The sequence below is a fragment of the Poeciliopsis prolifica genome, unplaced genomic scaffold, assembly GCF_027474105.1.
Source record: "Poeciliopsis prolifica strain line A6 unplaced genomic scaffold, Auburn_PproV2 SCAFFOLD002, whole genome shotgun sequence".
NCBI lineage: Eukaryota > Metazoa > Chordata > Actinopteri > Cyprinodontiformes > Poeciliidae > Poeciliopsis > Poeciliopsis prolifica.
In genome coordinates, this window is record NW_026562377.1 from 1,153,521 (window position 1) to 1,179,524 (window position 26,004).

Consider the following 26,004-nt stretch of genomic DNA (forward strand, 5'->3'; position numbering starts at 1 on the left):
ACTCTGCAACAATCAGTGATTTAAACAAGTTTGTACATGGAGGTGACAATTGTTTAAAGAAAGCTTAATGACAAAAATAAAATTCCTTGGATGAAAATAAAACATTTTTATTATATTAGTTTTAATTTTATTTACACTCTCCATATAGATACATTATATCTATATTTTGCTTTAAAAACATCGTTTTGCCCAGGCCTCCATGCAATCAGCAGTCCGATCATCAGATCATTCACACACCTGATATAAACTTATTGCGTCTCTGGAAGTGCTGTTTACATTATATAGATGTATAATATAAGATACATTTATTGGCCAATTGATTTATTGACCAGTTGATTTGTGGGTGCCGATTTCCTGAATTTTGGGGGATTGGCCGATACTTACATGTGAAGCCCATCTTATCCCCTGATCTTATCTTCGTCAGCAAATGGAACAGCAATATCAGGGTTACGAAAGACATCTCTTCACTTTAATAATTAGGTAAATGTTTTTTAATATAAAACATCCAATTCAATTTATCTGCCAGGCGAGTCATTGGTGCTGATTTCCTTAATTTTGGGAGATCGGCTGATTTTTACAGGTGCAGTCGATCTCATCCACCGGTGTTATCAACCTCGGCAAAGGTCTAAAAATCAACCACTGTGCTTTTCTTTTCTCCCGTGAGAGAGCTGTGACTGACAGACCGGCCGACCAGCTCACATCTGCACATTTACAGTTAACAACAGTCACCCATTTTTTGCCAATTCAGCAACTTTTCTGATAGACTGAACAACATTTCAGACAAAAAAATGGTATCGGAATCGTTAAGTTTGGCTTTTCAAACAAAACAGTAATCGGTGATCGGCCAGAAAACTGCAATCGGTGCAGCAGACAGGAATGTTTAGGTGAAAACATTTCACTTAGGCTGTTGCTTTCAATATTTATAGATGTTAAAATCTGCGGTTAGATCACAAAACCAGGTAATGAGGAGTCAGATAAAAAAAAAAATCGAATGAACAGCTGGAGAATCCAAAAATTACAAACCAAACTGGTTCCAGTGCTTTAAATGACAAACTATTCAGATATTTGATGAGTAGAATCATAACTATTGGATATTTTTAAAGAAGATGTGCTTTCTCTTAATAAATGTGGAATATAATTTTTTAAATCACATGTGTCTTTTTAATTTGAAAAATCTTTGCCATGTACAGGAGACAGGAAGGCAACAAACCTCTGATCAAATTCATTAATCAATTTGTTGTCAATGCAAACAAATGTTACAACTGAGGGACAAATAAAGGGTCATTCTGTACTAAGATAAATTGTGTTTCAAAACCAACATGGATCCATTTTTACAGTGTAAACAAGGATTTGGTCCATGGAGAGCAGCAGCCCTGTACAGTTACTATCTGGTCATTTTGCTGAATATGATTTTTGTGATCATTTTCTTTTGTGATGTAGCAGAAGGCAGCTACACTCATTTATTCTCCAACATGTTTTTGTTGCTTCACTATTTAGCATCTGATTGAACATTTCTCTTTAATTTGTAACACTAGGAATGGAGCAGCTGTGAAAGTCGTCTCAACCAGAACTTCATCAGTAATGTTTTACTGACCATTTAAAGTTTCTCTCAGACATAAGTGTCGTAGCATTAGTTTTCATGGCATCTTGTTTTTTTCCTATCTATCTGCCTCATAGGGAAAGTATCTCTAGCTTTAGTGTTCACCTCATCAGCTAAAGAAGGTTATTTTTGGAAACTTGAGTGAGGATGAACAGTTTTCCACCTCCTCATAATGCTAAATTGCACATATTTGTCCAAACACATCAAAATTTAGCAAAAAGTTAATTTTTTATTTGTCCAGTAGATGGACAAACTTCCTGTAAAGGCATCACAAGAATAAATCTTTTGGCCTGTTGTATGAATTATTAATATAAATGGTTTTACTTTACAAAAAAGTAAAGGGGCTGAATTGTCCCTTCCTTCCTTGTTTCAACCAATGTATTAGTTTTTAACTAAATAACTGCTTCCTACAAAATGCCTATCTCATAATTTATGACCTCTCACTTGTATGCGTTCTCATGTGATAAGTCAAAGCACTACTTTTTCTAAAAGATTTATCACACAACTTACAGGGATACGGTTTCTCTCCTGTATGGGTTCTGACATGCTCAGTTAAGGCGCTTTGCTTGGTGAAACCTCTTCCACAAGTCAGACACGAGAAAGGTTTCTCACCTGTGTGGGTTCTTACATGAATAGTCAACTGACCACCATATCTGAAAGTGCTATCACAAAAGTTACATGAATATGGCTTCTCACCTGTGTGAGACCTCAAGTGCACCGTCAAGTTAGACTGTTGGGTGAAATCTTTTCCACAAGTCAGACAAGAGAAAGGTTTCTCACCAGTGTGAGTTCTAAAGTGACGAGCCAACTCATTAGGCTGTCTGAAAGATTTATCACACAGTTCGCAGGGATGTGGTTTCTTGTCTGTGTGAGTTCTCAGGTGTTTAGCTCGATTACTGTGGTTAGTAAAAGATTTACCACAAAATTTACAAGTATATGGCTTCTCCCCTGTGTGAGTTCTCACGTGGTCTGTCAAGTACTTACGCTTAGTGAAGTATTTACCGCATACTTCACAAGAGGACAAATTAGTGTTTTGTGTTTTTGGTTCTGAATTGTCCATATTGTCTCTGTGATTTCTGGTGTCCTGTGGTCTCTTCTCTGTCCTCAGGTCTTTATCTCTACTGGATCCTGAATCTTCCTGGCCCTCATATTCAGCGTGGTATTCAGAGAGCAGCTGGTCTTTGTTTAGTACTGGTTCACTACTGTCTTTTTGTTCACAAGCTAAGGTTATTACAAAAGTCTTGGTTTCGTGCTTCATGACAAGCCGTTCTTCATCTTGATCACTGCAGATATCCTCCTGTTCTTCTTTAATCTGAACCCGTTCTGGTGGTTCTTCCTTAATCTGCACAGGGTCTGGCTCCTCCTGCTCCTCCTTCATCTCTACAGGTTCTGGTTCCTCTTTTGTCTCTATCATCCGCTGCAGTTCTGGTTCATTGCCACCAGGTGTCACCATAGTGGTGTTGGTCTCTTGCTTCACTAAAACCTGCCCTTCATTCTGAAAGATACATTGTTCAACCTGTTCTTCTTTGACTGATTGAAGTTCTGGATCCTCTTTTATTTTGGTCACTTGCTGCGTTTGTGCTTCCTCCTGTTCCTTTATTTCTCTAATGTTTATCTTTTTCTCAATGACTAAGGTCTTCTTTTCAGTTACAAGAAGCTGCTCAGCATCAACCTCCCATGTAGTAACAGACATGATGCTGCAGAAAGCCTGAAGAAATAAAGAACAATAGGAGATTAATGTTTTGTGTTTTTTTTTTGTGTGTGTGAAATGGTCTTCGCTTGTATCATGTCCAGCCGATCCCAAAGCGTTTCACTCTCCATTTCACACCCTGATGGTGGCAAGTTACTGGGCAGGAGCCACAGGTTCCTGAAGGCGATCTGACAGAAGCAAAGCTGCCACGCAACTGACCACCACCAGCAAGCAAGATGGCTGAAGTGTCCAAAGATGGAAACGGATAGAGTAGGGTTCAAACCAGCCACCAACCTATTATAGGATGAACTCCACTGTGTTTCAGAAAACTGAACCAAATAGTTTTCTGTTTGGTCTTATACTGGTTCAAAGCCAGAACAAGTAAAACCAGCACTGAACTGGTTCAAGAAAAACGGTTTGGTTTTGGTCAAGTGAAGAGTTGCACCATTATGTCGTTTTAGATGTTTTGATCTGAAAAATGAACTCCAGAGTTTTAAATGTGGCTCTCAAAAGCTTGTCCAGATGGGATGCAGTTTCCTTTGAGTCTTTGGCCTTTAGCGCCTGGCAAAATGTTAGTTATGGGGTTCTGCAGGGTTCAATGCTTGGACCACCATTAAACAGCATGGGATGCATTTCTCTTGTTAGGAGGATTATTCTCAGCTGTAATAATCTATGAATCCCAATCCAGAAGACATAAGCAGCAGCATTACTTTTAGGGAAATCAATTATAATCAGAGGCGGAGCTGATTCCAGTCATTCTCCTTTAGTTTGTGTCAGTTCTGTTTTCTTTCAATTTCTTTAGTATTTTCAGTCCTTATCCATAATCCATTTGCTTTATTAGCTATTAGATAAGACAAATAATTTGTTTCTGATATGATTAATTTTTTGGAGCATTTTAAAAAATATCCAGTGGAAAGGTGACTTTAGTTTGGATGATTATCAATATTGGATGAGCTGCACTGAAGGTCATTGCTTTGACCATGAAGTGATTATTGGAGTTGAAATTCGGGCAGAAGTTCGGGTTCCACATTCATTGATGGTGGAAACCCACCAGTTCATTTTATTACAAACCCACAGCAGTAATATCTAAATATCACCATACAGACTAAATATCACAAACTGGAAATCTGTTTTCAGAAATTAATTTCCACCTCAATACAAGGACACATTTCTCATGAAAATACCACCACATATTTTGCACAGACATGAACTGGTCATTCAGCGGCTCACCCTGCAGGGTTCTCCTCTCCCGCAGCGGTTCTCCTCTCCCGCAGCGGTTCTCCTCTCCCGCAGCGGTTCTCCTCTCCCGGAGCGGTTCCTCTCCCGCAGCGGTTCTCCTCTCCCGGAGCGGTTCTCCTCTCCCGCAGCGGTTCTCCTCTCCCGGAGCGGTTCTCCCCTCCCGCAGCGGTTCTCCTCTCCCGGAGCGGTTCTCCTCTCCCGCAGCGGTTCTCCCCTCCCGCAGCGGTCTCCCCTCCCGCAGCGGTTCTCCTCTCCCGGAGCGGTTCTCCTCTCCCGCAGCGGTTCTCCTCTCCCGGAGCGGTTCTCCTCTCCCGCAGCGGTTCTCCTCTCCCGCAGCGGTTCTCCCCTCCCGCAGCGGTTCTCCCCTCCCGCAGCGGTTCTCCTCTCCGCAGCGGTTCTCCCCTCCCGCAGCGGTTCTCCTCTCCCGGAGCGGTTCTCCTCTCCCGCAGCGGTTCTCCTCTCCCGGAGCGGTTCTCCTCTCCCGCAGCGGTTCTCCTCTCCCGCAGCGGTTCTCCTCTCCCGCAGCGGTTCTCCTCTCCCGCAGTCTGAGCTGATGTTCGGTGTTTGTTCGGTTTGTTTCTCTCTGACGATGAAAACAAGGTTTTGTTGCCGCGAAGGGAGCAGCAGCCAATCAGCTGGCGCAACAAAAAGCGTCTCTAACCGATGATAAACAGAAGGTCTGGAAGCTAACGAAGCTAGCTGCTTGTTGTTTACTTCCGCCGGATGTCTCACACTGAAATGTCCTCTAGAAACAGAGCTTTGCTCTTCAGTTCCTCCCCCTCCTTCAATTGTTTTTCATTTAATTCAAATTATTTCAAATATTCTAAAGATAAATGTTGAACAACAGGCTGAAACGACAGTTTAGAAACAATGAATAATTATAGTAATATGGAAATAACAGTTAAAAATGGACAGTGGTCATTATCAGGAGACTTCATAAAACTTTTTTAATTAAGTTTTTATATTAAAGATATCTGCATTTTTAACGTCCTGTTACCAAAACAATGATGTAATCAAAAAACCTTGTTTGAAAACTTTGCAGGTAATTCTGATGTTTTTCCAGGCAAGAAAGTCTTTATTTAATTAAAATTGAGTATTTGCTCAAATAACTATTTGTGAAATACTGTCAAATTCTATGAAACTAAGTTTTTCTTACGAATCCAAAGGCATGTTTAACCTCTTAATAATATGAATAAAATGGTACTTCTACATCGTTCATAAATAACATTTAAAAGTATAATCTATTATAGAGAAAAGCTCACTCACTCACTCACACACACACACACACACACACACACACACACACACACACACACACACACACACACACACACACACACACACACCTTTAGCCCCTCCTACTGAGGAAAGGGGGGTCCACTCCTGGTGACCCGTATCCAGGTGAGGGAACATTTATGTCATTAATTGGACTCATCATATGAGACGTTTGAAATGTTTAATAGTCCATTTGAAACGATACATTGACACAATGCAAAAAACAAAACCTTCTTTCATAGAGGACTTTGCAAAAAGTCGATCCTTTACCAAAATATAAGCAAAAAATAATTACATAAAACAAAAAACAGCATCAGGAAGAAAATCCAACAGTAAAAGAAAAATAAGATGGGATGAAAAAAATTAAAGGGAGAGGGAGATAGATGAGCAACTGGCTGTCCTATACTTTGAAAAACCTTGATTTAAACCATTCAGGAGAGTTTTCCACAACCAAGGACAGAGGAGGAGGACTGGTCTACCAACTGGGATCCAGCACCAAGATGTACAGTCTCCATGGCTTCACCGTAACTCTGTCACCGCTCCGTTGATTAAAACCAAAAAGGTCAACTGACACCATGTGTGTTCATGTCCAGACAACTATATGTCGCTATTGCCCTTTCAACCAGACATTTGAACGTTTACTGGTGTATAAAAAAGAGTGTATTTGGGGGTGTTGTGGTATGTGAGTTCACCACATACCACTAGAGCCAACAAAAACTTTTAAAAAAAGAGCCGAAATAAAATATGGTGGTGACAATGGTAGGAGTTTCTTTCAAAAAGAAACATTTACTTTCGTCAAACACATGTTCAGTAAGAGGGATTGCTGCAGTAATTTATCTACTCAATGAATTCAACTGGACTTCCTTTGATAGAAACTCAACTTGGCTGCACTGGATTATAACAAAGACTGAATGGAATCAATTTGATAAAAGATTATTTTATAAATCAGACACGTTTGCTCTGTAAAACACCTGAGAACACCATTTGTAGGGAATTTAGAGCCAAACTACTGCAGTGTCTCAAGAACAAGACGCCTCAATCATGTGAGTTGCATAATGATCTAACAAAATTGTCTCACTCATGAAAGATTCATCACAAATGTCACAAGGACAAAGTTTCTTTCTCATGTGAATTTTATGATGATTTTTCAGAATAGTCTTGGTTATGAAAGATTTATAACAAATTTCACAAGAAAAGAGCTTGTCTTCATCATGAATTCTTCTGTGGCGAGCCAAACTACTGCAATGTCTAAAGGATTTATTACAAGTGTCACAGGAATAAGGTTTCTCACCCGTGTGAGCAACATAGTGATCTTTCAGATTAGACTCAGTCTTGAAAAATTTCTCACAAGTGTCACACTGATATAGCTTCTCATCTGTGAGGGTTTCTGAAAGATTATGATAATCTTTCAGAACAGTCTCAGTCATGAACGATTTGTGAATTTTTCTGTGGCGAGCCAAACTACTGCTGTGTCTAAAAGATTTATCACAAGTGTCACAAGAATAAGGCCTCTGATCTGTATGAGTGCTGTTGTGATCTACCAGATCAGACTCAGTCATGAAAGATTGATCACAAGAGTCACAGAGATACATTTGATCTCCTGTGTGAGTTTTGTAGTGATCTTTCAGGCTGGCTTTAGTAATGAAACGTTGAGCACACAACTCACAAGAATAAAGCTTCTCTCCCCAGTGACTCATTCTGTGACGAGTCAAGCTACCGCAGTATCTAAAGGATTTCTTACAAGTGTCACAAGAATAAGGTTTCTCTCCTCTGTGAATTAATTTGTGACGAGTCAAACTACTGCCGTGTCGAAAAGATTTACCACACAAATCACAAGAATAAGGCCTCTCTCCCATGTGAGTTCTTCTGTGACAAATCAAACCACAGAGTTTTCTGAAGGATTTATCACACAACTCACAGAAGTGAAGCTTCTCTCCCACATGGATTCTTTTGTGACGAGTCAAGCTACCAATGTATCTAAAAGATTTGTCACATGTGTCACACGAATAAGGCTTCTCTCCCCTGTGAATTATTCTGTGACGAGTCAAGCTACTGCTGTGTCTAAAAGACTTATGACAAAACTTACAAGAATAAGCCTGCTCATATGAGTGGCTTTCCATGTCCACAGGTACGTATTGATGCTTTCTGTGATGTTTGACCCTTAATTCACAAGACTTTGGCTCCAGATCTGCATCGTTGCTTCCCGAGTCTTTCTGATTGCTTTCTTGCTGATGTTGAGCCTCAGCTTTGAGGCCATTTGCAGAGAGGAGTTGGTTCTTGTTCGGTTCTGCTTCACTGTCATCAGAAGTCACCAAAATGCTGTTAGACTCCTGCTTCACTACGAGCTGATCTTTATCCTGATTAATGCAGAAATCCTCTTTTATATTCATCAGTTCTGGGTCATTTTGTGCCTGGACAAGTTCTGGTTCCTTTTTAATCCTGAAAGGTTCTAATTCTCCTTGATCTGCAGGTCCCAGTTCCTCCTTTATTTCCACCTTTGGTACATTGAGGACTCTTTCTTCATGAGTTACCAGAGAGGATCTGGTTTCCTGCTTGAGTAAAAATTGTTCTTCATCTTGAAAGGTCCACAGTTCAACATGCTCTTGTTTGATGGGTTGTGGTCCATCTTTCGTCTCAGCCACCTGCTGTAGGCCTGGTTCTCCCTGTTCCTCCTTTATTTCTGTAACGTTTGGCATCTTTTGGTCAACAGTGGAGTTTCTCTCTTCAGCTATGAGAATTTGATCAGCAGGACCATCACAGATCGACATGACGCAGTGGAAAGCCTGGAGGAATGAAGAACCGCAGAACAACTTTAATGTTGTGACTCTAATTTTCAAATGTAGTTTTCTCTTTTTGAAGTTTTCAGATGCTGGCCAATCAGATAACCCGATACTGGTTTACTTCAACTGTTGTTGAGTATGAAGTGTTTGTGATGTCTGCTCTTACGTTTTCGGCTGTTTTTGATTTTTACTGTTTTCATCTTTTGAGCCCATTAATTGGTCGACCCTCTCAGCTTCACTGGTATCAACTATAAACCATCTGCTGTGCTAGTGAAATGCTCAGAGCAAGAAAGGCACTTGGGGTTATTTGTGTATTAAAAAAACTTTTTAAACATTAAAAAAAAATAATAAAATAAAAACAAGCAATGCTCAGCCTGGTGGTATTGGGACATCAGGGGGGAATAAAGCCTGGCGGCCCACCAGGCTTATAATACACTGAGGGAAACCCTGGATAAAGATAAATGTTCTCACAGGTTTTCAATACTCAGTTATAATAAACTCAGATATTATTAGAACAACAGGACAACAGGGCTGGTGATTCTTTGAGTAAAGCCAATTTAGACTGAGAAAGCATTAAAGATCCATCGATGCTGTCAGTGAATATCACAGTTAGAACCTGATCAGTGATCAAAACTAAATCAGAAAATACAAACGTGTTTTTACTGACAATCTGGACAAAATTACAAGTGAAGCTTCTATTCATCAACAAAGTGATTAAAAGATCCTTGAACTCAGAGAATCGGGTTTATGAGTGCAGAATATTTATGTTTCAAAGATGATCATAAACAAACTGAAGCTGAAACGTTTGGACCGTTTCTGTGCGCAGAGCAGCTGAATGAGCGCGTTGAGCTTACCGGCCGGTTCCGGGACGGTTCGGGTCGGTTGGGGTCTGTTCCGGTTAGGGTCGGTTCCGAGACGGTTCGGGTCGGTTGGGGTCTGTTCCGGTTCGGGCCGGTTCCAGGACGGTTCGGGTCGGTTCCGAGACGGTTCGGGTCCAGTTGGGCTCAGCAGACCGAGCTGAGGTTCGATCTATTTGGTTTTTAATATTTCTGCAGAAACGCTTTTTTCCCTCTAACCAAACATGTTGTTCCTGCAGACACTGAATATTTCAGCTCAAACATCTAAAAAGCTTCTATCCGACGGTAAACAAAGGGAGTCTGGAAGCTGTTCGCGCCTTGTTATTGACTTCCGCCGGAAGTGTCACGGTGAAATCTACCCCAGAAACAGTTTTGGCCCCTGAGTTCCGCCCCCCGCCATAAACCACATGATTTTAAAGTCTGAATGAACTCAGTAAAATAAACATGGCTGACATATTTATCTTAGAGACGGATTCTTATAAACTTTATTTCAATATGACTCAACATGTGGCCACAGGGGGCGGTAAATGTTAAAATATAAGCAAATAAATGACATAAATATACGTTGTTAGGTAGAGAAAGAACAGTAAATGAAAATGGTTCAGTGAAAAACTGTGAATTTTGAGAAAACTTCTCGTTTCCAGATTCTGTAGAAGTTGGAAATGAGGCCAAATTAGCTTACAGGTAATTTAGATGAGTTTCCATGAAAACTACAAGTTCTGTTCCAAAAATAAGAGTTTCACAAAGAACTTGATTTAAATCAGTGAATCCATTCAAAAACCAAAGTTTGTGTATTATGTTCATTGATTATATACAAATAGATGTATTTCAAATGTTTGTTTCTTTTAGTGTTGAGAGGAGGTCCAGTCAAAGTTTCCAGTGATGGTTTGAGGTGCCAGGTCATCTGCTGGTGTTGGTCCACTGTGTTTTCTGAGATCAGAGGTCAACGCAGCCATCTACCAGGAAGTTTTAGAGTACTTCCTGATTCCTGCTTTATGGAGATGCAGGTTTATTTTTCAAACTCACACACAGGGCCAAATCAATAGTACCTGGTTTAAGGATCATAGTATCCATGTTCCAGCAAGCTCACCTGACCTAAACTCTATAGAAAATCTCTGAGCCATTGTGAAGAGGAAGATATGATGCACCAGACCCAACAACTCATTAGGTCACCATCAGAGCCACCTGGGCTCTCAGCTGAGGCACAGACTGATGGACTCCATGCCATGCCGCATTGCTGCAGTAATCTGGGAAAAAGGAGCCCAACTAAATACTGAGAGCTGAACATGTTGTTACTGTTCATGTTCATACTTCTCAGTTGGCCAACATTTCTAAAAATCCTTTTTTTGTTTTGGTCTTAAGTAATATTCTATTTTTTTGAAATACTGAATTTGGGGGTTTTATTAGTTGTAAGTGATAATCATCAACATTAAAGAAAAAAACATTTGAAGTGTGTCAGTCTGTGGATAACAAATGAATATTATACACAAGTTTCACTTTCTGAATGGAATTACTGATTTAAATAATTTTTTATATTTTAATTTTTTGACTAGCATCTTTATGTTGTAAATCATACACAGCAGCACTAAAATATTAGAATAATAAAATAACTAAAGTTTATTTGTATTGAATATTTCAACAAGAAGGTAAATCAAAGTGCTTCACATGATAAAAACTGAAAGCAAATAAACACAACTCAGTATTTTCAGATTAGCTTAGCATGTAAGATAAATGTTGTTTCTCCATGTTCGGTTCTGGTAATGAAGAGCAGGCCAGAAATTACTGGACTGTTCAATCCATGAACAGTCCAGTAATTTCATTTATTTAACTTCCACACCCCAGTAGAAGTTCATTCAAAACCAGGCAGTTAACAAACCTGGGGATTATGTCTTGATGGATTATCTCTGATGAACTGAGGATATTTGTCAATGGAAGCTAACGCTGCTTCCATTGACGCTGCTAATGCTGCTAAAGCTGCTAACGCTGCTAAAGCTGCTAACGCTGCTAAAGCTGGTAATGCTGCTAAAGCTGCTAACGCTGCTAAAGCTGGTAATGCTGCTAACGCCTTCATTCCTTCTGTCAGAGATTGATGGCAGAACACACTTATTACAAACTCCACCTTTTGTTTTTCTCCCAGACCCTTTGAATCGTTTTGGATCCAGTTGTTTTCTGTGGGTTGCATTTTGACTGTTTTATTTCAATCTTTACTGTTAAATTTTAGAATGACAGTCTATGAGGAAAATAAGAAATCTCAAATATTATTGTCAGATCATTCTGAACAGACAAAAAAAACAAAACATAATAACACAACCAATATCAATCAATGTTATGTATCAACTACTTTAATGTGCACAATTTGTACATCGCCAACATGGATGAAAGTTAAATTCTGAATAAATGTGAAAGTTATGGAAGTATACATACGCACACCAATTCCATGTAGATGCTAATTAGCAGAGAATGAAGAAACAGAAAAGTCATCCAAGCATTTTTAAGAGCTTTATAAGTATCATTGAAATGGATTGTATAAAAGTCATTTTTAATCTATATGAAATTAGTTGATTTTACTATACATTTCTGTACAAAAATATGTCCTGGAAAGCAGCTTGAGATGACATTTGTTGTTTACAGACATAATAAAAACTGAATGAAACTGAATTACGGGTTGTTACTTGAGTGAATCCTAAGGTGACGCGCCAAATTGCTGCGTTGTCTAAAAGATTTGTCACATAGTTCACAAGAATAAGGCTTCTCACCAGTGTGAGTTCGAAGATGACGAGCCAAATCACAAGTCTGTCTGAAAGATTTATCACACCACTGACAAGAATATGGCTTCTCACCTGTGTGAGTTCTCATGTGACAAGTCAGATCACTACTTCGTATGAAAGATTTGTCACACAATTTACAATCATACCGTTTCTCACGTGTGTGAGTTCTCAAGTGCATAGATAAGGAAGATTTCCAGTTAAAGCCTTTTCCACATGTCAGACATGAGAAAGGCTTCTCTCCTGGGTGAGCTCTCATATGCACAGTCAGCTGTTGACATGAAGATAACAATTTACCACATATGTCACAAGACAACAGGGTGTTTCTGCACCTTTTTAGTTGTGCATTGTCTTCCAGTTCTACATTTTCTGTGTGATTTCTGTTGTCCTGGTGTCTCTTCTCTGGTTCCAGATCTTTATTTCTGCTTGATTCTGGTTCACTGTTGCCTGTTTGCTCATTAGTGGGAGTCACTGTAAATGTTTCAGGCTCCTGTTTCACTGCAAGCTGTTCATCTTGATCACTGCATTGATCTTCATGTTCCACTTTGACCTGGACAATTTCCAAATCTTCTTGTTCCACTTTGACCTGGACAATTTCCAAATCTTCTTGTTCCACTTTGACCTGCACAATTTCCAAATCTTCATGTTCCACTTTGACCTGCACAGGTTCTGGTTCCTCCTTCATTTCTACCGTGTTTGGGATATTTTCTCAACAATAGTTCTTCTTCTCTGTTCCAAGCAGATGATCAGCCAGAACCTGTCAGGTGGGAACCGATGTGATGCTGCAGAAAGCCTGGAATGAAGAACAGTACGACAAGGATTACTGTAAAATGGACTTTAATTTTTCTGGAATAAACTGCACTGCATTTAGCTTCCTTCAACCACAAGCTTTTTGTTCCGGGTCCGTCGAAATGTTTTTTTTTTATTGTAGGGAGTAAATTTCTACCTGCTTTTGTCTGATTTGGTTCAAGTCTAAGCTGGAAAACATGGCGAAGAAATGTATCACAGAAAAGCAGCCTGATCACTGCAAAAGGTTCAGGAAGTAAATATAAATCTATCTCCCCTCTACCAACAGATACAATAAGCTTAGATGTAAAAATGGCTCTCTGATCTTATTGTGCTTTTAGTTCTTTCGGAACTGTTAGCATACCCGATGTGATGCCGATCATCTCTTCCTCCTAAAGCTCGAGGTTGTTGAATATTTCTTTGACGGCGGTAGATATTCGCTCTCTGTGCAGAAGAATAGAAGATATTTGTCACTATAGCCAGTAAAATATTCAGCTCACACAACAAAAACCATCCTGTTAGCGATGATAGCACAAAGAAACTGAAAGCTAACGCTAGCGCCTTACTGTTTACTTCCGGTGGATGTGCCACGTGCAGATTGTCCGCCACAGCATGTAAAGTTCCGCCTGGGCTGAAAACTGTCCCAATGTGTTCCATGTTGGCACTGGCTCAACACTTAAAACGGTTTTATGCTAAAATTATTACAATTACAAAGTTAATACAACGCTGATAAATTATGCAGCCCAACACCAAGTATGCGTACATATGTGGAACCAGAGAAGAACATCACTCCACCGCACAGACATATGGCCTGCAAAAGATTTACTGTAGAAATAAACACCGCGCTTTCACTTCCGCCTCGAACTATTTTCAGTTTTTTCTTGTTTTGACTCAAAATATTTTCTGAAAGCTGAATTATCACAAGTTTAATACTGATTTCAACATGTGAATAAATTGATAAAAACCACAGTTATGCCACACTGTCATCCATAATGCATAACAATAAGATTTGGTTCTGCCTCTCAGGTCATCATGTCCCTGCTTTTGTGAAATTTTATACCAAATATTTTTATAAGTCCAAAACTCTGACCTTATAGCAGAACTGTAAATACAGAACAACATTTAAGTTGGTTTTTTACTAATTTCTTTTAGTACTAATTGAAAAAAGTTTCTGATCATATGAATAGATGAAGAATCATTAGACGTGTAGCAAAAGCAAAGGAAATGGACTAGCAGTGCTCCTCTGAAACAAATGGTGCGATGCAGCTCATCTATCCGTGACGGATCATCTTCGACGTTTAGATTTCACTGCAGGGCTGCTGAGGACAGACATGGACCCATAATACAGAAAGCACAGAAACAATATCAGAATTATGACTGCATGTCTAAACTTCTCTATGAAAACAATTGACATCAGAAAACACATCTGTAGTCAGAACACCTAATAAATCTAAAACAGTTTTCCACCTTATTAATGTTGGATCTTGTTCATTTGTGTTATAAGATTTTCCATTTTTAATGTATCAAACAACGCAGGACCCGACATCATCATGTGGTCGTCAACTGTTAGGTTATAAAAACTGCATATTTGTTGGAGTAAGGAAGATGCAAGCTGATTCTTTTCCCGATAATTTATTGAAAGAATATGGACAGTTCATGATCAGACAACGGTTCAGAAGTTCAGGAGAGAAAACTGTGTTAATTCAGCCAGAATCAGTTTTATACAATAAATTCAACAAGACCGCAAAGTTGGGGAAGTCCATGAAAAGACAGATAGGCACCCAATTGACTCTTTACATGATCAATTCATCTTGATTTCAGAAATAGTGCATATGAAGGGTTATAGTGCTTTACATGATAAAAACACAATAACCAATTATGAAACAAGCAATAAACTACATTTTGTTAAATGCCGTCATCAAAATAAAGCAAATATACATCAGAAACATTTATCAATATTTCAGTTGCTCTTAATCAAACACAACTCTACATAATTTAGTATTTAGCCTTGATTCAGAGAAACTGTTGTGTTTAAAGCGAAACACGGCAAGAAGATCTGAACCGAGTTGAGTTTCATCCGTTCACCTTCAGTCCACTGGACGAATAGCTTCTCTCACTTCTGACTAGTGGAGCATTTCTACACTTTTTTGTCATGCCTAATGTGTTTGGTATGAACACACCAGAGCTATAATGGGAGCAATAGAATCCATGTCTGAAATGTTATAATCTGTCAGCCAATAATTCCCTTTCTCACCTGTGTGTTCGCATATGACGAACCAAATCACTTTTCTGTATGAAAGATTTATCACACACTTCACAGAGATACGCCTTCTCCCCAGTGTGAGTTTTCATGTGTCGAGGCATACTACTGAACTCACTTAGTAATTTACCACACACTGTACAAGATGACAACTTCACACGCTTGTGAGTTTTTAGATGACGAGTCAAATCACTACGCTGTCTGAAAGATTTATCACATACTTCGCAATTGTATGGTTTATCTCCCGTGTGAACTTTCATGTGCATTGTCAATTTATATTGTTGTTTAAAACCTTTTCCACAAGTAGGACAGGGGAAAGGCATCTCCCCAGTGTGGGATAATGTGTGGTTGGCTAAATCGCTACGCTTTCTAAAAGACTTGCCACACTTTTCACAACTATGTGGTTTCTCATCCGTGTGAGTTTTTGTGTGACAAGCCAAATCACTTCTCTGTCGGAAAGATTTATCACACAATTCACAAGAAAAAGGTTTCTCACCTGTGTGTGTTCTCATGTGATACCTCAAGGTAGTTTTCTGGATAAAACCTTTACCACAGTCCAGACATTGGAAAGGTTTCTCACCTGTGTGAGTTCTCATGTGACACAACATGGTGGTTTTTTGGATGAATCCTTTACCACAAACCAGACACTGGAAAGGCTTCTCACCTGTGTGGGTTCTAACGTGGACAGTTAGGTCAGGTTGCCTAGGAAAAGCTTTACCACAAGTCAGACACTGGAAAGGCTTCTCACCTGTGTGGTGTGTCATGTGAACCTTCAGGTCAGGTTGCCTGATGAAACCTTTCCCACAAGTCAGACATAAAAATGGCTTCTTGTTTGTGTGAATTCTCATGTGAGATACCAAGTACCTGTATCTACCAAAACTTCTGCCGCATACCTTACATGAGATCAAATTAGTTTTAAAACCATTTGGTTCTGATTTGTCCACATTGTCCCGGTGGTTTTCATTGTCCTGAAGTTTCCTCTCTGGCTGTAGATCTTTATCTCCACTGGATCCTGAGTCTTTCTGGTTGCTTTCCAGCTGTTGTTGGCAATCTTCAGGGTTGTTCACAAAGGGGAGTTGGTCCTTGTTTGGTTCTGGTTCACTGTTATCTTGTTGCTTATAGGTAGGAAATACTATACATGTTTCAATTTCCTGCTTCACTACAAGCTGCTTTTCATCCTGTTCATTGTAGAGATCCTCATGTTCCACTTTAATCGGCCTGAGTTCTGGTTCCTCTTTAATTTGTACAAGTTCTGGTTCTTCTTGTTCTTCTTTAATCTTCACCAGTATTAGTTCTTCCTGATCTTTAATCTCTATAGATTGTGGTTCTTCCTGTTCTTCTTTAATTAGTTCAGGGTCCAGTTCTTCTTTTGTCTCCATCATCTGCTGCAGTTCTGCTCCATTGTGGAATATTTCATCATCAGTTGCAGGAGTCATAGAGTTGTTGGTCTCCTGCTTCATTAAAAGCTGCCCTTCATTTTCAAAGACCCATAGTTCGATGGGTTCTTCTTTGATTGAATGAGGTTCTGGTTCCTCTTTTGCCTCAGGTATCTGCTGTGGTTCTGATTCCTCTTTCATCTCTGGTCATAGAGATCCACTCTTCCACCAGGACAGAATCAGCGAGAACCTTCCAGTCAGAATCAGACGTGTAGGTGAGCCCGGCTGGGGGAAGAAAGAACAGCAGAACGTCAGCAGTTTCATGGAATGAAGAAGCTTCGCTCGTACGACAGATGAACGCTGACATGTTTGGATGTTATTTATTCATTGGAAAACATCTTTGAAGGTCCTGAAAAGCACAATGTAAATCTGATGCCCTTTAATTTTAATTATTCACATTTTGACATGATTGATTAATGTTTGGTTTGCGTAGAGTAATCACAAAGTATTGAATATTAGAGGAAATGAGACAATTTCTCTTTTCCACAAACGGATTAAACGTCCCAGTTTATTCTGAATAGAGGAATCGTGTGCATTCACAAATCCATGCTCATCACAAACCATGTGAGAATAGTTGATCTCAAAGTATTTTTATTTAAAAGAGCAAATGTAAAAATAAAAAAACAACACTAAATACGTGTATTTTTAATGGGGCATTAATTTCCAAAATCTCATGTCAGCTGTTTGTTCCTCCAATCTAACAGTTTTAAATAACAAACTCCAAACTAAGCGCCTGATTTTCTGTTTTCAGTTTTAGTCAGTGCAAATCACAAGTACCTGATAAAACTGACATTTCCATTTGTTTTTAAAATATTATTCAATTTTACAATGAATGATGAAGCTGCTGCCTTTCTCATACTTACAGTTAAACTGATGCATTAAACTCAGCGAGTTTTTCTTTTTCTCAGAATGTGAGCTAATTTTCTTCACTCCTGTCTTTTCATTGATCCATCATGAGATCTGAATACAAACCAAAGATCAATGCTGTTTTTTCTGCTGTTGGCTAATGTTTTATCTTTACTCATTAATGGATATGATTTCAAATCTGAGTAACTTTATTCAAAACAAATTCAAATGAAAGTAAAAGTTCAGGCACAAAACCTCAAATTGCAACTGATGTAACTGATTACTTGTCGTTGTTCCGACCCGCTAGAGGCTTTATGAGGCCATCATTGTTACACACTGTGTATTATTTCTGTTAACACATGTTAATACAGATAAATGGAGAAAAATTAAACAGATATTAACATTTAGAATGAAACCAGAAGGTAATGTGTTATGCAATATATAGCAACATTTAATGGAAATAAACTCCATGGAATTATTTTAGAATATTTTTCCTTCTTTGCCCCTTCCAGTCTGGTGAAACTAGAGATTTTATTAATTAACATTCTCAGTAAAATGCTTTGAATATTTTATACTCAGAGTTTCTGCTTCTCCTCTTCAGCTGCTTTTCTCAAGAAAAGGAACTTGGCTCCAAAAACCAACTAAAAGTAAGTAAACAAAGCTCATGTTTTAGTTTGACAGGAAGTGTCTGGGATGTTCTGGCCTTATAAGGTATGATCAGGAACTTAACAGCAGCACAGATTCAACCAGCCTGGGGAGGCAGTGAAGGGTTTTTATTTCCTCTGAGAGGAAAGGAAACTAAAGTCAGGCTCAAATCTCTCTTGGCATTAATGTCAGTCTATCAGACGCAGCGCAGCCACAAAGTGTCCACAAAGTGGGCAGGTCCCTGTGGACCAGAAATGACAGGACATGCTTTATATCCTATCATGTTGATTTTTATTCGACAATATGACGCCACATGTTTTTGTGCATACGCTTTGCACATGAGGCTCCTGGTATTTTGTCGAGATCAAAACCTTCCCAGGATTTAAGCTCCTTATTATCGGTCACTACTTGCTGGATTGTCTTGTTACGTCTCCTCATCTCGTCTCTGGTTGGGATTTATTTTTGTTCCTTGGACTTGTCTCATCTTTTGCAAGTTTGATTTTTCATTCTTTCCACTAAATCTACAACAGAGCGTTTACGTCTCCTGGGTTCAGAGTTCAACCACATCAAGATGATCAATGTTTGAAGTTTGAACAGACTTGGTTGTTAGATAGGAGGTCAGAGTCCAGGGGAATGTTTTAGTCAGCTTGTTTTCAGGAAGCTTCCTGCAGCTGTTATGTACCAAACCCTCCTCAGCATTCAGCCTCACCTCAGCCTGGTGACCAGACATCCATCTGAGTTCAGAGGAGAGCAGGAGGAAGTTAAACACGTCAAACACATCCACAGGACAAAGTCCAAAATATCTAATCACTGGAGGTGAGATGCTCGTTGTTCTAATCAGTTTTGTATTGGTTTCATTGTTCCTGATCATTGATCGATGTGAACAACACGGACACGTCCTGCATGTTCAGCTGACTACATTCTGTGTTCCGGTGTCAGTTCGGTCAGAATCGCGCTGTTCGGTCAGTACCGTGCAGTTTGGACAGAACCGCTCAGTTCGGTCAGTACCGTGCAGTTTGGACAGAACCGCTCAGTTCGGTCAGAACCGTGCAGTTCGGACAGAATCGCGCAGTTCGGACAGATCCGCTCAGTTCGGTCAGTACCGTGCAGTTCGGTCAGAATCGCGCAGTTCGGTCAGTACCGTGCAGTTCGGACAGAACCGTGCAGTGAACATACCGGGAGGTTCTGGGCGGTTCGGGTCTCCAGCAGTCAGTCGGTCTGTGATGGATGATGATGATGTTGTTACTGCAGACACTGAACCTTCAGCTCACTCAGGAAAAATCATCTTCTGACCGACGGAAGCCTGGAAGCTAACGCTGCTAGCATCTTGGTTTTTACTTCCACCGAATGTCCCACACAGAGAGAGTTCCTCTAGAAACAGTTTCCACCCTTTATGTTCCGCCTCCAGCTACAAACACAACTTTCCAATAATAATTTTGAAAATAAGTAAAGATAAAGTTGACAACAACTAAATTAGTTATTTTGCCAAACAAAATCCTTAAAGACATTAAGATGTAATGTTTATGAAACGAAGGTCACTGCTGCGACACACCAAACAGAACAAACCAGTTGGGTTTCAGCTTTGGCCCCATCACATGCAGTGACGATGGAGTCGATCTTTCCCATCAGAAATATCATCATACCTTCAGTAACAGACTGCTTTATCCTGGCGGCACAAAGGAGCGACATCACAGATCCTTCCTCCCAGCAGCTGTTGAGTTTCTATCCATCACTGCTCCCATCAAACTCAGCGTTTACATCCCTGCTGTTGTTAGCAGTTAATGACTGAGCACTGCTCTGTTTACTGTGTTGTAAATGTACTCTTATTGTGCATTTTCTCACTTTTATATTTTTACCAATTTAGATCCATGTTTGACTATTAACATTTTTTGATAATTATTTATGGAATTATTAAGTTACATATTGTTTAGTTAACTTTGAGCCATCATGAAGAATTTATTAGTATTTTGTGAAGTAATAAATTCAAAACTACAAGCAGAAGAAACTTTATATGAAGAATCATCACTGACACTTATTTCCAATAAAGTCTGAGAATTTATTCACAAAATATCTTCACTTAGAAGGTATTTTCACCAGTCTCACTTAGTAACTTTACAGCTGAATTATCTCTAAATAGTCTCTGCCTACCGACATGCAATCAGCGACTGATGGGAAACAAAAGAAAGTTACACAGTTAATGACAAAGTTGGTTGGAAAATAAGATTAATGAACTAACTATGGCAAATGAAATGGAGTACTGAAAAAATACCTTAAAACTACTTAAAACAAGAAAACAGAAGACAGATTAGCAGAAACACAGTACAGCTAAACAGCATCACAGATCAGCACGGCCTCCTGCGGTGACCTCTGACCCCTCTGCAGTGTCCCCAACAGCATTAGAGCGGCTGATGTTTGAAACCGGCATAACAGTGAACCGTGACTCCGGCCAACCTTACAAAGGATCACGGTTTGGATCAAACCAGGTCTTCATGTATCCTAAGTGACTAAGTGTGTCTTCTTGTTTTGATGCTGGGGATCCGTCGTACTGGCACCGGTCCCTGGTCCCAATCCCAGTCCTGGTCCCGGTCCCAGTCCCAGTCCCAGTCCCTGGTCCCGATCCCAGTCCCAGTCCCAGTCCCTGGTCCCGATCCAAATCCCAGTCCCAGTCCAGGTCCTGGTCCTGGTCCCGGTCCCAGTCCCAGTCCTGGTCCTGGTCCCGGTCCTGGTCCCGGTCCCAGTCCCTGGTCCCGATCCCAGTCCCAGTCCCAGTCCCAGTCCTGGTCCTGGTCCCGGTCCCAGTCCCGGTCCCAGTCCCAGGCCCAGTCCCTGATCCCGATCCCAATCCCGCCTGACTGGTTTGGAGGCTTTGGGATTAAAAGAAGCCGGATCTGGAAATCTGTCTGTTGGCTTGACTTCAGGAAAATGCTAAAAAACCAACAGCAAAATAAGAAGTGCTGACATGTAAATAAAGTAGTTACTGCCGTACATGTCGGAGTTTCACGTTCCCCACTGACAACGTTTAATCATAATTCCCTGTTATTTTACACCAAACCAGGGACCCTGTCAATGTTGTCGGAGGTAAAGATGGCTTCCGTTCCTCCAGCAAGGGGCGTGTCACTGGATTCAAACTGAGACCACGGATTGGTCAGTCGTTGCGTCATGTGACGTCATGTCAGTTGAGTCAGGGGTCATAACTATGTTTGAGCAGAAGAGTTTGTTTAATAGACACGTTAGTCTAAAGTTGATGCAGTGAAGCTGCAGCAGTTACAACAACGAGGCTAAACAGAACTACATCCAAAATGGCGGCAGCCTTAAAATAAGGACTCCGTGGAATAGATTATATAATATAGATTATATAAAGAATAGATAATCAATACTACTGACAGCCTGCTGTAGAGGTAACGCTGTTAGCGCGTTGTTTACTTCCGCCGGAAATTTTCTTCTTCTTTTCTATTATGGTCGACAGTCAGCAACTTCCAGGTGAACACCGCCACCTACTGTAGCAACACACGATGAAGTTTTCATTTTGTATCATGAAGATAAATAAATGGTGCTTTCCTCACAGTGAAAATCCTCTTTGTGTTCTAAATTTAACTGTAATGTTCTTCTATTTTGTTAATAAATATCCAGACCTTGTTAGAGTTCAGAGGGTTGTGATCATTCATTGTTTTCTGCTTGAATTCATTCCTTCATGAGAAACGGACATGTTGAATGGATTATTCCAAGTCTGGAATGATGCCCTGATTCAAATAAACTATCAAGTTTAATGAATAATAAATTATTAATTGTAATTTTAAATTAACATGTTTATTCCCACATTTGTATGAGTTGAGACTGTAGTGACCTGAACAAGCTTCTGTTTGTGTTTTATTTTTATTCCTCACCTAAAGGTCACGACCCACCTCTGTGATTTAGACTGACCCCAACTTGCTAAGCATTAAGTTATATGAGCAAAACTTCATTCAAAATTAATGAAATTAATGATGGATTATCAAGGTCAAATAAAAACAGAAATCAGTGAACCAGTGGGTGAACATAAAAGCCAGTTTTAGACTCTGGAAACAAAAACCACATCATAGATAAACAAGTTTATTCCAAGCTTAATGATGAAAATGCAAAAAATAAAGTTTCTATGAATTAAATAAATCAAATAGAAGCAGTTTGAGGATCATGAGCAACAGCTGCACACAAATACAAGAGAACTGACCGTAGAATCAACTGACAGCTGAACGCTGGCGACACCTGCTGGCTTGACTGGGAAACTGCTGTTGATGTGAAAATTATTGCACGAAGCAGATCCATGATCACTTTTAAATTCATCAAAATATATAAAACTATGTAATTGGCTATGATAAAATGAGCAACAAATACCACTAACATCAGAAAATGCTTGGATTTGTTCAGTGTCACACAGTTTTCCAGATTTAAAGCCATGTTTTAGTTTTAAATATACTCAAGCGCTTTTACAAAATGATTATTCAATCGTTTTGAATATTCAAAATTATTCTGTTCTGCAACTCCAAACAGTCCAATATAGAGGTTGGACTCTTTTGAAAATAAGTTATAAAAATAAAAGTATTCTGATTCTGAAATGATTCTGATTCTAAGTAACAAGTAGTATTTTCACCAGCATCATGTAGTAACAGACATGATGCTGCAGAAGACCTGAAAGGACGGCACAACATTAATAGTTTTGTAAAAAGGTTTTCTGACAGCAAAGAATTCATCACATAATTCATGACAAGATTGCATCTTATCTGTGAGTTCTCATGTGTCGATTGAGAACATTTCTCCATCTGAAAGATTTCTCACACAATTCGCAGGAATATGGCTTTTCACCCGTGTGCGTCCTCATGTGACAAGTCAAATCGTTATTCTCTCGAAAAGATTTCTCACACATGTCACAGGAGTACGGTTTCTCACCCGTGTGAGTTCTCATGTGGACAGTCAAGGTGCTTTGCTTGTTGAAAGCTTTTCCACAAGTCAGACATGAGAAAGGCTTCTCACCTGTGTGCGTTGTTATGTGATAAGCCAACTGACTACTGCCACTGTAGGATTTACCACAAACTTTACAGGAATAAGGTTTCTCACCAGTATGCGTTCTCATGTGTCGTACCAAATTACTACGATCTCGATAGGCTTTTTCACACAACTCACAGGGATATGGCTTCTCACCTGTGTGAGTTCTCATGTGTGCAGTCAGGGCAGGTTGCCTGGGGAAACCTTTCCCACAGGTCCCACAGGAGAAAGGCTTCTCACCTGTGTGCGTTCGCATGTGACAAATCAAATTACTGCTGTTAATGAAAGATTTATCACATAGTTTGCAAGCAAAAGGCTTCTCTCCTGTATGAGTCCTCATATGTACGGTTAGGATTTGTCGAGTGGTGAAACATTTGCCACATACGTCACATAAAGGTAATTTTTTTTTATGTCTTTTTAGCTTTGTGTTGTCCATGTTGTCACCTTGTTTTCTGTATTTTTTGTGTCTTTTCTCCTTCAGCATTCTTTTATTATTTGATCCGGAGCCTTGATGATTGATAACTTGCTGTTGTTGGTGTTCAGCTTCAGGGGGCGTAGAAGATGGTCGATGATTCTTAATTGTTTCACTGGAGTCTTTTTGATTTACGGGAGGAATCTGAGTACAGCGACTAGCATCCCGTTTCACCAAAACTTCCCCTACATCCTGAAAGACGTAGAGTTCAACTTGTTCATCTTTTACTTGCCAAGCTTCTGGTTCCTCTGTCACCTCAATGATCTGTTTTGGCTCCTCTGGTTCCGTATTTTCAAGTTGTGGTTCTTGGTGGTAGATTTTGTCAGATTTAGGAGTCAACCTTAAGGAGTCACTCTCTTGCTTCATTACAAAATGTCCATCCAGATCCTTGGAGATTTGCTTCTGTTCCTCTTTAATCTGGACTATCTTCACCTCCGGTACATTGTGGACTATGTGCTCGTCAACAGAACTCACTATAGAAGTGTTGGTCTCCTGCTTCACTAAAAGTGACTTTTCATCCTGTTTTTCAGTAATAGATTGAGGTTCTGGTTCCTCTTTCGTTTCATTGATTTGCTGTCGTTCTGATTCCTCGTGTTCCTTGTTTAAATCTACAGTGTCTGACATCTTTTGATCCAGAGTAGAGTTCCTTTCTTCATTTATGAGAAAGTGATCGGCAACAACCCTCCATGTAGTAACAGACATGATGCTGCAGAAGACCTGAAAGGACGGCACAACATTAATAGTTTTGTAAAAAGGTTTTTTTGATAGATAATGGGAAAAAACAAAATGTAGATAATATTTTAATGAATCTTTTTTTTCTTTTTTCAAATTGAGAAAATAAGGAACAGTGGAGACCTGGCTCCTAAAACAACTCCAAGAACTCATTAAAGACTCATCCAGGAGGTCACACATTTAAAGCATTTAAAGCTCTGCAGGCCTCATTCTGCCTCATTTAGCTAATAAAGTAAAAACACTTCAGCTGTTTTTCAAAACTGCCTGCTATAGGAGATCCTTCCTATCCACAGCATCACCATCAACAACTCTTTTGAGATATTTGGATAAATTATCATATTTAATTTCCCTTAATGATAACTACATGAAACTATGTAGACACCAAAACTGTCAGTATTTCAATGAAGATGTTGGTGACAAATAGAATAAATAAAAATGACTAAAGGTCCTGATCATTATGGACAAGTGCAGAAGCTTTAAATTTTGTGATGCTTATCATGTGATAAATGTTTTGGTGTTCAGTTAAACTGAAAGTCATTTTCAAAAAGTAGATTTTCTTTTATGTTGAAAATTAGATTTCCAGCTTTGCAAATAATGTTTGTGTTCTTTATAAAGAAAATGAGAAACACTGTTTAGACATTGGTTTTTAACTAACATTGGTTTTGTAAAACTAATGTTCTGATTTGTGAAACAGAATAACTGTAAATGTTCACTTTTTTTATTTTTTTACACCACAATTACGTACATTTTGGGTTAATAAATGCAACTATAATTCTGGTATCTTTCAGAAGATCCTGAAGGAGAACATCTGCTTGAGCAAAACAAAATCTAGATTTGGAAGCGGCCTACTCAAAACCCAGATTTAAATCTGACTGGCTTGCATATTTTAATCCAGTGTGTCACAATAAAACAGTTTCAGTAACAAATGTAGGCCTGAATGCCTCCCTGTGATGGACATGACTCATTTCTCAATCAAACGTAAAATTAACATACTTATCTGAAAGAAAACTATTGCAAATATTCAAATAAGGTACATTAATGCTTCATAAATGTACCTTGTTATCAGGGTTCCGTTGAGCTAAACAGGACGTGCTGCCCGAGCATCAGCCATCGCAACCATATAATCATCCGCGGTATCAACTAGTTCCCTGAACTTATTCTCTGTATTCCAGAATCAGTTCATTCAGAGCCGTATAGTTTACATACCCGGAGGTTCCGAGCTGATTTGGTTGGGGTTTCCAGCTGGTACCAGCAGTCTGAGCTGATGATGGATCTCTTCCTCCTAAGATGTTGAATACTCGCTGCTGAGTCTGATGAAGAACTGAAGAAACTGTCACTGAACCATCCAGCTCACACAGCACAAAGCGCTTTCTGACTGACGATAAACAGGAGAAACTCTGGTAGCTAATGCTACTAGCCTTCTGTTGTTTACTTCCTGTGAATGTCCCACGCGGAGTTGCACAGCAGAAACAAGAGCGCATTTTCAGTTCCGCCCTCAGCACGACACTGAACCTGGTTTCCGATTTCATGTTTATTTTTTATGACAAAATGTTTAGTGGCTCCAATGTTCTAAGTTTCAAAATGGTGAATAATTTTATCAAA

The 26,004-nt window shown here is 39.5% G+C and overlaps 4 protein-coding genes across 5 annotated transcripts; all 4 read right to left on the reverse strand.

Moving 5' to 3' along the window:
* Positions 1-177: 177 nt before the first annotated feature.
* On the reverse strand, positions 178-19,511 carry LOC129378630 (zinc finger protein 184-like). The gene is made up of 4 exons (XM_055058999.1): positions 19,356-19,511; positions 15,247-16,913; positions 4,521-5,112; positions 178-3,308 (listed from the first exon to the last, which is right to left on the reverse strand). Exons 2-4 carry the CDS (start codon positions 16,827-16,829, stop codon positions 2,031-2,033), a joined length of 3,453 nt encoding a protein of 1,150 aa, XP_054914974.1. The 5' UTR covers positions 16,830-16,913; positions 19,356-19,511; the 3' UTR covers positions 178-2,030.
* On the reverse strand, positions 5,969-9,754 carry LOC129379051 (zinc finger protein 70-like). Its single transcript, XM_055059619.1, has 2 exons — positions 9,439-9,754; positions 5,969-8,587 (listed from the first exon to the last, which is right to left on the reverse strand). Exon 2 carries the CDS (start codon positions 8,570-8,572, stop codon positions 6,824-6,826), a length of 1,749 nt encoding a protein of 582 aa, XP_054915594.1. The 5' UTR covers positions 8,573-8,587; positions 9,439-9,754; the 3' UTR covers positions 5,969-6,823.
* LOC129379371 (zinc finger protein ZFP2-like) lies at positions 11,768-13,583 on the reverse strand. Of its 2 annotated transcripts, XM_055060136.1 has the most exons (3): positions 13,559-13,583; positions 13,357-13,436; positions 11,768-12,999 (listed from the first exon to the last, which is right to left on the reverse strand). In XM_055060136.1, exon 3 carries the CDS (start codon positions 12,889-12,891, stop codon positions 12,100-12,102), a length of 792 nt encoding a protein of 263 aa, XP_054916111.1. In that variant the 5' UTR covers positions 12,892-12,999; positions 13,357-13,436; positions 13,559-13,583; the 3' UTR covers positions 11,768-12,099. The 2 variants fall into 2 exon arrangements, with proteins under 2 accessions (XP_054916111.1, XP_054916104.1); XM_055060129.1 differs by having other exon boundaries at positions 13,357-13,559.
* A 2,790-nt stretch (positions 19,512-22,301) lies between the features above and the next one.
* Positions 22,302-25,805, reverse strand: LOC129379145 (zinc finger protein 391-like). Its single transcript, XM_055059776.1, has 2 exons — positions 25,609-25,805; positions 22,302-24,387 (listed from the first exon to the last, which is right to left on the reverse strand). The coding sequence occupies exon 2, from the start codon at positions 24,370-24,372 to the stop codon at positions 22,933-22,935; it is 1,440 nt and encodes a 479-aa protein (XP_054915751.1). The 5' UTR covers positions 24,373-24,387; positions 25,609-25,805; the 3' UTR covers positions 22,302-22,932.
* Between the last annotated feature and the right edge of the window lie 199 nt (positions 25,806-26,004).